The sequence below is a fragment of the Parasteatoda tepidariorum genome, chromosome 2 (genome assembly GCF_043381705.1).
Source record: "Parasteatoda tepidariorum isolate YZ-2023 chromosome 2, CAS_Ptep_4.0, whole genome shotgun sequence".
NCBI lineage: Eukaryota > Metazoa > Arthropoda > Arachnida > Araneae > Theridiidae > Parasteatoda > Parasteatoda tepidariorum.
In genome coordinates this window covers 107,671-118,591 of record NC_092205.1, presented here as the reverse complement: position 1 = coordinate 118,591, position 10,921 = coordinate 107,671, and the positions used below count along the sequence as shown (strand labels likewise).

Genomic DNA, 10,921 nt, shown 5'->3' with positions numbered 1-10,921 from the left:
AACTTCCACACCAGGAGAACTTTAGTTACAAATTAATTGGATTATGAGACAATTACAATAACTAATAGTCTGCATTGAAGTAATAAAATAGCGTTTTTTCTATATATTGAATTATTTTTTATCTCTCACAGGACCTTCTATGGGCCGAAACGAATGTTAATTAATTTATTAATTAGCAAATTAATTAATTATCCAATTAATTACAAATTAATTGGATTTTGAGACAATTACAATAACTAATAGTCTGCTTTAAAGTAATAAAATACTGATTTTTCTATATATTGAATTATTTTTTATCTCTCACAGGACCTTCTATGGGCCGAAACGAATGTTGCCCCCTAAAATTATTCCTTATAAGGCATACATCCCACAAGTTTATTTCAAAATTGGCGAGTCACACTTCCCTAGTTTCCCTTGTGAGTGACATTTTAGTAAATTTGTGTAAATGACAGTTTGAAAATTCCTCTTTTTTTTCTCTCAATCTTTATGTTTTTAGTATATTTGTAAAGACAGAACTCACAAAATCGTTGGAGGTCTATTTATTTAATTCTTACTCTTTTCATAAAGGAAGATTCTAATGATTTTTGTTGGTTTTCGTGGAGATTTTTCAATGTTTTTCTTTCAATATAATTTCTGCTTGAAAAGATAAAAAAAGTATACATATACTTGGACTTACATTCATAAAATAGAATTTTAACAACCTTAATTCTGAACGAACTGGCATCAAATTTTATCCAGACTTGTTAGTTCGAAAACCAATCAAAAACGTTTCAGAGGCAGCGTTAACCCAAAGTTTGCGGAATTGATGTTTTACCTGTATGTATCTCCGTGATTTTCGGTAATGTTTGATTTAAAAAAAAAGTATTCTGTTAAATAGCGCTGTCTGTGACCAAAATGTTTGTGATCATATTTGAAAATAAAAAGAGATACTTCATTATCGTTAAAAAATAAAAATATTTACTACCTTTTTTTTTTTTATCTCTATTTCAACTTTAAAAAAAAGAGGGAAAAAATCGTCATTGTCTTACTCCTAGTTCATTATTGTTGTTATTTTTTTTCCCGAAATACATAAAAAAAAAAAACTAGCAGATGATCTGATATTCTACAGCATCCGCTGTCGTATTCTAGGATTTCTTCTACAAGGCAGATTGGATTCACTTAGAGACCTAAATTCAATTATTTTAATAGCCCTGAAAATAACTTTAAAACTAAAATGAGGAAAAATTCTTATATATTCAGGAATAACTTGTTTATAATGCCTATTATAAGAATATTTCATTCACAATAAAACGATAAATAGTAAAAAAATTATAAAAATATTTTTTTTTGCGCAGTTTAGTATGCACTTGTAATACAATTAAGTAAATAGATTTATAATGAAACTTTATTTGAAGAAATATATTATTGAAGAAATTTAGGGAGACTGGCAAAGCAGGAAAAATAATGAAGAAAATAAGATAACATGCAAAGCGAAATAAAAATATTTTTTTAGATCAGAACGAGGCTGACTCTTGTTTGAAGAATCCGTAAATTCCTTTTGGTGTTCTGAAAAATGTGGTTTAATAAATGAATATGCTTCTTTCAATTGTCCTTTCTATTCTCCAATTACATTAAGCCTAATTTTTAATTAAACTATTGGTGATTCTACTAGTTTAGACCCAGATCTCTCAGTTATTCCCCTGACTGAATATTGCGTCTGAAGAATATTTTTGTCTAATTTTTTTTTATTTAAAAACTCTATTGATTCGAATTATTTTTAATGACGCTACAAGTTGTATTTTATCTTTGAATCACGATACTTGAAAGTTGAAAATTCTAAGTTTAATTTTTATCTATTCTTTCGAATGTGCCCACTGTTTTTACTCTAAACACTATTCCTATGAAAAATAAAGAATTTCGTTTGTGAAATAATTGTAAATATTTTGAATAAAAAAAAGACATTTTTAGCACCGACAACATTCACTCTTTTGTTTAAAATATACTCTTTTCTTTTAAGTTTGTAGGAGATGGAAATTTTAGTCCTTCTTCTCTTATTCTGGATCGCCGCTGACCTCGCCTCTGCCCGATGTCCAAAGCAATGCACTTGCGCCCTCAAGTTTGGCAGGAAGACGGTGTTCTGTTCAGGCGGTGGCCTAAACTACATTCCCGTGGCCGAGATGGACATGAATGTACACGAACTGGTGATCACTTCTCCCCCGGACAACCCCAACAACATCACGGTCGGGAGAATATTTTTCAAGTTCTCCAATCTGGAGACTGTGAGGATCATTAAATCGGGTATACCTGCCATAGGAGACAGTTCATTCTGGCCGGGAAGGCGATTGCGAGTGCTCGATCTGAGCCATAATGCAATCAGCTTCTTAAGGGAATCCGATTTCAACGGACTCAAAAACTTGATAGAATTGGACCTGAGTGACAACGAAATATTCGCCACCCCTTCGGCACCCTTCCGCCACCTTCTCAACTTGAAGAAACTCTCTTTGGCCCAAAACAAACTCCAGAATTTAGTTCCTAGGCAAGTAGCTTATTTCATCTGTTTTTTATTGTATTTCTTTTAATATTAATGATTTTTAAATCAGGAAAAAAATTTCACTTTTTGTTTTTATGAATAAGCCTAAAAAACGTGAACAAAGTACAAAAACAGATATTCCATAGTTTTAGTTTCATAATTACGAACATTCCTTACTGGTGAAAAGAATGAAAATCATCAGAGAAAGAAACAGATGCAGAAGAAAAATTGCAATGAAAAAAAGGTCGAGTCATATCCATATGGGCATGAAATCTGGCTTCCTCTAATCCTTGAAATTTTTCTCATTTAAAACCCAACTTCATTTGTTTCTGCAAGTCATTATTTGTCTTCCCCTATTTTTTTTTTTACATCAGGGGCCCCAGAAAGAGAAACGTGCACTAATTTTTTCTCTTGACATTCTGAAGACGTATCTCATTAATTTCATCTTTTATTTCATACTTGCCAACTCTTCAAAATTTACTGAAAGATTTTTTATTTATGTACTTAATGTGGTAACAAAATATTTGCATTCATACTTGACACCTATTTTAACAAATTTAATTTAATATATTTTCCACTATTTCTACATTTAAATAGTTTAAACATACATAAAGAGAAGAACTGTATTAACATGTTTTCAGTAATGCGAAAGGTGAAGCATGTATTTTCTTACAATATAACTTCAAAAGTTATTGAGTACTATTGTTAAGAAGCTTTTTTGAACCACGAAAAATTTGGCAGGCATTCTGTCGTATTTAGGCTTGCTTTTTCTAAAATTGCTTCATTTTTAATTTTAACAGGTCAAAAGATTTTGAAAATTTTACTGAGACAGTTATTTTGAAGAACCTCAAGTTTTTGGGTGGTTGACTTTCTTTGGTACCATGTTTCAGAGCCATATAATAAGATTGCCTTGATAATTATTTCATAGATATTTAGTTTGGTTCTGTATTGAATGACCATTGACTCAAGATTTCTAAGAGATATTCTTTCACGAATGACCCCTGCTTTTAATATCTTATTCTTCTACTCCTCCACTTCTGCCAAATATAAAACTGATATAGGTGAATTCTCCTACGTTTTCGATTTCTTTTTCATCAATTTTAATTATTTATTGAGATTTTGCATTTATTCTCACAATTTGGGTTTTCTCCTTATTTTTAACATAATAAGCATATTTATTGTCTTATCAAGGTCTTGATGACATTGCTCAGGTGAGCAAGATGTAGAAATTAAAATGAAATAGATTTTCAAGCTTTCAGTCATTGACTTTGACCTTTCTAGCATTCCTCCAATATATTTCATTTCACGTCCTTGTTCAAGCTTTTTCTTATTGGTCAAATGTATATCTCTTTATTACTTCATGTTCTTTTCTTCTTCTTTTTTTTTTGAGTCTCTCTCTCTGCTTCCATCTCTCATTATGTGTATAAATTAGGATGGTTTCGCTCCATAACAAACAATTTGAAAGATTGATTTCTTTAAAAAAAAATTCTGAAAGTATTTGATCCACTTCTTAAACCTACTTTTTCTTCTAATTATATAAACATTGTATTTTTTGCAGAAAATTTTCAGAATGATTTCCCTAAATTTTCCGCAAAATTCTTAAAAGATTTTCCAAAGACTGCAATCTAATGATCAACCTGAAAACGAATTTCACTATCTTTGCTAGTTCATAATGTCTCTGAAATGACTTTAAATAGGCTGCAGGTATATGGAAAAAAAGCTAAGAATGACTATGATGTGTCTATGAAAAATCAGCAGATATTTTTTTTTAAGGAAAATCTTCGGAAAATCCGAAAATTTCCAGAGAATATCTTATGAAAATGAAATTTTCTGAAGAAATTCTCAAGAAGTTCTTAGTAGGGTGACTGCAGAATCGAAACTGTATAATATTTGTTTTTTTGGTATTATTTATACTTTAGAGACATTGTTTAGTTTTGATTATAATGATTTACTCACTAAGAGTATAATTTTTCCCGATTTCTCATTTTATCCTTACTGCATAATTTTAACATGAGCCATTTCGACATTAACAGTTATTATTTTTCAAAGTGCTATATTTTGCTTCCCGAGTTTAATAAAGAAAAGAAGAAGTTGAAAGAATAATATATAAATAAAAGAATAGTTTAAATCTATAAAGAATAGTTTAAATCTATAAAGAGTAGTATATCTAAGAATAGTTTATATCTCCTCAAAAAGCACGAGAAATTGAAAGAAAATTGATAAAGCTATGTTTTTTTATTTTGATTTTTACAGATCAATTCACCGATTTAATTGAAATTTCGTATTCTTTTATTTTATTTAAAATTTATATTTCAAAATGGTGAAAAATGTGAATACCTTGTAATATAAAAAGTTTTCAACAGTTATTAAATAAAATACGAGAGAAATTAACTATGTACTCAAAAAAAGAATTACACGAAAGAATAAATATACTTAAAAAGTGAAATTAATATTAAGAATCTCAAATTGTTGACCACTATCTTAACAAAACTATTGGGACTTTATTTTCCACATCACTGAAATCAGATCTAAAAGATCAATAGTAGTTCTTAGTAGAGGAAAAAGAGAGAGAAAATTTTTTAATTAATACATTTTCCAAGTTGTCACAACTTAATTTAATATAATAATCGTGATCTATTTATATTATTATTTTTTAGTTTAGCTTTGAATTATTTTTTTAAATTATAGTTCTTCAAAAGTGTATAAAGTGAATCAAATCTTTCATCTTGAAGGCAATTTGATCCACAGAAATTAAAGGGGTTATTAAAACTTATACAGCAATAATTAATTGTCTAAGAAATATTAAATATTGATTTAACATTGGTATTATAGAATTTGATATAATATATGAAATACTATTTAGTATAATTTATTATATATTGAAAAAAAACCACAAATCTGAGCTCAAATTCGAAACAGCAAACTGAACTATTTGCAGACAATTGTAGTGCTTACATTTTGCTTTGTTCTCCTTCTTAACATTTCTTTGGTTCGTGCCACTTCTCGATTTCTTTTTCGATACTCCAACTTCCGTTTTAAGACATGTGAATTCATTGAGATTTATGGCAAAAGATTATCTGGAGAAATTTGCAAATAAAAGCACTGATAGAAGGTAAACTTAACAACATCCGGATCTAGCTAAGAAGCAAGAAAATCCGATTAAAAAAATAAATATATACTTGAATATATATATATGACTTAGGATTCAGTCCCTTTTATATGCTTAAAAATGGAAGTGTGGTTATTTCTAGATATTGTTTTAAAATTTTATTTCGTCTATTATAAAATAAAAGTTGCTACAGCTGGTGGGTGAGAATGATAGTTCGAGATTATTCCACTTAAAGAGTATAATATTTAGGTTCATCCAGTGTTATAATTTAGGTTCTAGTGTGTTATATTCAAGTTAATCATAATGATGAATAAGCAGTAAATGTTTCAAATGAATATTGCAATAAGGATCATAATCATAGGACAATAAATCTTAAGTTAAGAAAAAAACTATTTTGACTAAAATAACTATTTCTACTACTATTTCCTTTGCACCTATTTCATCAAAAGATTGCAAGTTATTGACAAATTTATCGGGAATCCAGATTTTGACTGAAATATACACTATTCAAGTTATGTATTTTTTGACAATCATTCATGCGTACGGCAGTAAAGCTGCAAAGTTATTCAATTGTTTAAGAATTTGTCACAGAGAGGCTCTACACTAAAAAAGCAACATTATCGATATACAACCGAATATCATAGTTATACAAGTTATGTAACAGTTTCTATATTTTTCGTTAAAATTGAAATCTATATTTCTTAATGTAATATTAATCGATATTATGTCGCAAATGGGTGTCGATTTTTGTGGATGAAAATGATAAAATGAAACATTAAAATGATGGTTATAAATAAGATTTATCATTTATGAAAATGATGAAATTAAATTATGTTTATGAAAGACTGAATCTGTGAGGTATGAAAAGGCAATCTCACGATAGAAGCCACAACGCTCATATTCATATCTAGGAAGAAAATAAGTACACTGAAGTCATTTAACAACTAATGCTTGATAAGTAAGAAAATACTAGTTAATTGTAGGAAAATTAATTAAAGAATTATTTAAATTATAATGTGAAAATTGTCCTTTAACACAGGTTGGTAGAAATAGCGTCAAAATAAGTAAAATGTTATACACTTAAACAATGTTACACATCATGTGAGACTAAAGGAAAAAGTTTTACCAGAATCAAACATATTAAAATTGGGATGACTTAGATTTCCCTAAATTAAAAAGAAAAATAAGTAAATAAATAAAAATCACATTAAAGCAGAAAGTGAAAATGAAGTGTACTGGCTATTCTACCTAAATATACAAAGGAGTCTACATATAATAAGATGAAACAGAAGAGATTTTCAATAAAAGTTTACTTTTTTGGATGGAGAAATTCCTTTGATTTTATTGAGAAATGGGTTTTAAGCAGAAACATATTCTGCTTGCCAGCTGACGATCACCTAGGTGTTCTACACTGAGAAAGTATAATGATACCAATTTTAAAAAAATTGAAATGAATAAAAAGACATATATTTAGAATAATTCAGTTATGCAAATATTTAAAAAGAAAATGTTTTCTTTCAGATTCTTTTACCTCCTTTCTCAGCTGGAGGAACTCAATTTAAGTGGGAATGTCCTGGGATTCATCGATCCAGAGATTCTTCAGGATGTGAGGAACCTGAAGGTACTGAAAATAGGTCGGTGCAGACTGCTGCAGGTGCACCCGATGCTCTACCAGCAGCTCCCTGTGCTCGAGCATCTGGACTTGAGAGACAACTACCTCACTTCACTGTCTCCCGGAGAATTCCGGCACCTTCAGCACCTCTCTACTCTTCAAATGGACGGTAATGCGCTGGTTAGCCTGACGGAGGGCATCTTCCACGGACAGACACTTCAAAAGTTAGGACTTTCTCGAAATAACCTCTCCTCTTTATCAGATAAGACTTTCACGAACGCCACTATCCGGGCACTAGATATCTCTTACAATAAATTAGAGTATGTGCTTCGAGACACTTTCACGCCACTTGGGCACTGTCTGGAGGTCCTTAACATCAGCCACAACCCCATCGGAAATCAGGCCTTCTTCTCCATCATCCACTCCCTGAGAAATCTGAAATGCCTTCGGTCATCTCGTCTGAAGATTAAAAATTTGTTGAGGGACGTTTTTGCGTCGAACACTAAACTAGTGACACTGAATCTGTCTCATAACGCTGTGGTTGAAATCAGTCCGGATATTCTGTATCCGTTAGAGAACTTGGAAAGTTTAGACGTGAGTTTCAACAAGATAAGTACTCTGGCGGAGAGTGTATTGGAAGCGTTATTTAACAAGACGTTTTTCAGAAACGTCCATCTACACGGTAATCCCTTCGATTGCTCCTCTTGTCAGATTGCACCGATTTTTCACTTCGCTAACGAGACACATTTTGTGGACGGGAATGACTCGTTTCATGAATGTCTGCAGTGTGAAATGCCCATCGAGTGGAAGGGTCGTTGCATTATTTCACTCCAAGAAAATCAAATAACATGTCAAAACATCATTTTCGATCGCCAATACCTCGAATACACGTCACAGGTAGGGCTGATGGTGGCCATTTCCATTATCGTACTTATCGTGACCATCATATTGGTCATCATCGTAATCTACCGACGGCACATAGCTCACTATTATACCCACGAAGAAGAGCAAAGAGCGTGGAAGGGAATCTACGAGAATCCCGCCCTGGTACCCTCAGGAGGTGTTCACTACGGGGAGCCCACTTTTATCTCGACTGGCGACAAAGTGGACGAAAACATTGAGGACATCCGAACACCCTGAGACTACCCTTTAGCCTAAAGGATACTTTTACAGATGGCCCCCCCCCCCAAAAAAAAAAGCCGTCACTTATTTGAATTTGCCATTCGATAAAGTTTCTTGTATTTTACACATTGTCATATAAATTTTATGAAGAAATTTTCATTTCCTAATGCAAAATAAAAAATATTTAATAAAAAATTTAAAACTTGATGAATTTATTATAATAATATTTTTTGTGTTTGTGCTTAGTGTACGCATTTACCTGATTCTTTCTTTAGAAAAATGAATCCAACAAGCTCGAAATTTAATTTTCCTAAAACATTCCCCCCTTAGAACTTTAAATGGGCATATTTTAAAAAAAATTTAAAAATGGGCGTATTTCTTTTAGTATAATGTAAAAAAGATATTGATTGAAAATTGTTTATTTCAAATTTTACTGGAAGTCCCCATTTTTCAATCAAATTTGAATATATCCATTAAAAATAGTGGAGGATAACTTAACTTAAAGACAGACTCATTTTGAAGCAAGCATCCACCACAAAATGTACGTTTACGGTTATAGGATATTCTAGGATAAATTCAAGAATCGAAATTGTTAAAATTTTGAAAGAATTTGAGTCATTTTCTCTTCTCTCAACGAACTAAATTTTCCCCAACCTTAAGGGCCCTATTGCTGACATTAATAGCATAAATTTATGAAATATCTTGTCAGTCAGATACATAAAACAAACTAAACATGCCCTTGAATTTCGACTTTTAGATCTGTTCAAAATCAACCTATTTAATGATCTTCCTCCCTACAATTCTTTTCTTAGGTTTCAGTTTTATTTTGCCATTCAGCATTGCTTTTCAACAACTGACTTCTAAAAAAGATTCTAAGAATTCAGTTCTAGCATTTCAGTCGTTTTTAATGTTAGGAAATCTATTTTCATTTAATTTCTATAACTACGAGGCTTCTTTCTTATAATCCTTCCTTTATTTGATTATCTTGCTCAAGCTTATTCCTCTTCCCCTATTCATGTTTCCTTTCTAAGCTGAGGAATGTTATAGAAAGTGTCTGCAACAGGGCATTATTTGAACTTTATTTACGTTGTTTAACTTTATTGATATGCTGTGCAAAGTAAATTCTTATTTCAGAAAACGTTAATTATTAACTATTTAATTTTTACAGTAGAAAATTACTACAGCGAAAAAAAGTGCATAATGAGTTTTTGTCAATCTCGTTTAGGAAAAGAAGCAACAAAACGTGAGAAGGCAAAAGACTGATTGCAAGAGTGTTGAAATCTCCCATCGCTGACTTCCAGAACTAATTTCTTTAATATGGAAATCGCAAGGTTCTTCGACGACTTCGATCTCTTTACACTCAAAAAACTGAGGAGGATCTCCAGTTGCCACCTGCATCGATAAGGTTACCTAAAGGATACATCGTAAAATATACATAAAAATATACATAAGGATATATGAAAATATACAAAAAGGATACGCGAGCGGGTGTGTGTGTGTGTGTGTGCGTGCGTGCGCGCGCTCGCGCGTATGTGTGTGTGTGTGTGTGTGAGAGAGAGAGAGAGATCAAAATGAAAAAGAAAATAATAGTAAAAAAAAAAACAACTGACAGATAAAATTTTAAAAAAACCAAAAAAGAAGAATAAAATTTTTTAAAACATCCAGAAAAAAAAAGATATTATCTTTTTATTAGCCCACACGATTATATCGCAAAAAAGAGTGCTATCTAATATTGTATCTATACAGCCAAAGCAAAATATATCAATACAATAGTGTGAGGAACACTCAAAAATTTTTTACAAAAATTACAACAAAAAATAGAACACAATAAGTACACGTAATAACAGAAAATAAAATATTAGGAAAAAACAGAATAAAACATAATCTATAAAGCGAGTAGCGAATTCAAATGAACTTACATGAACGGGAAATTCTTCAAGAATGATTTAAAATATTTTCGTAACAAGATTGCCAGATTGCAAAATATGAAAACAAAAGCGCAAATTGAGCGTAACTAGAGGAGTTTTGTTTTAAAGTTCGTTCTTACTGCATTACTGTAGTGCGTTTGATTTGTTAGTTACCTAGTATGGGCCCGGAAATATGTGCAAGGTAATATTATACTGGATAATTTAAAGAAGTTGACGATAAATAATTTGAGAAAATAAATATTTATTTAAGAAACAAAAATAGAAAAGAGAAAGAAACATGAATTGCCTGTTTTGCTCATAATTTTAGCCATGGATCTGCCCGAAATGGATTTGCACATGGAAAAATTATATCAATTAACAATATGTATGTATATATATATATATATATATATATATGGGTCATTCTCACAAAAACAGTCATTTTCATGTCCCCAGTATATTTTATGTTTGTTTTACGGCTTACGAAAAAAAAAATTCAGGGAAAGTGTCCTTCAGAATGCAAGCTATCAAAGGAATAAAAATAAAATTATCAATTTTTATTTTTTATTTATTTTAGGTAATTAAAATATACCAATATGTCATTCCCTCACTTGTCCCCACTGCTGATTTAAAAAAAGAAAAAAATTGTTTCTGAAATAAGA

At 30.8% G+C, this 10,921-nt stretch overlaps 2 protein-coding genes across 3 annotated transcripts in view; one reads left to right on the top strand and one right to left on the bottom strand.

Annotated features, from left to right (window-relative positions):
- The window catches only part of LOC107454094 (carboxypeptidase N subunit 2), a 40,022-nt gene extending 31,468 nt beyond the window's left edge, over positions 1 to 8,554 (top strand). For both annotated transcript variants that reach the window (XM_016071151.3, XM_071177043.1), the window contains exons 2-3: positions 1,997 to 2,515; positions 7,140 to 8,554. In XM_016071151.3, coding sequence (XP_015926637.1) covers positions 2,007 to 2,515; positions 7,140 to 8,370 — 1,740 coding nt within the window. In that variant the 5' untranslated portion in view covers positions 1,997 to 2,006 and the 3' untranslated portion in view covers positions 8,371 to 8,554. The remainder of the gene's footprint in view (positions 1 to 1,996; positions 2,516 to 7,139) is intronic.
- A 938-nt stretch (positions 8,555 to 9,492) lies between these two features.
- The window catches only part of LOC107454074 (CRISP/Allergen/PR-1), a 63,089-nt gene continuing 61,660 nt past the window's right edge, over positions 9,493 to 10,921 (bottom strand). Inside the window, exon 8 of the mRNA XM_016071126.2 lies at positions 9,493 to 9,762. Within this exon, the coding sequence (XP_015926612.1) occupies positions 9,574 to 9,762 (189 nt within the window). The 3' untranslated portion in view covers positions 9,493 to 9,573. The remainder of the gene's footprint in view (positions 9,763 to 10,921) is intronic.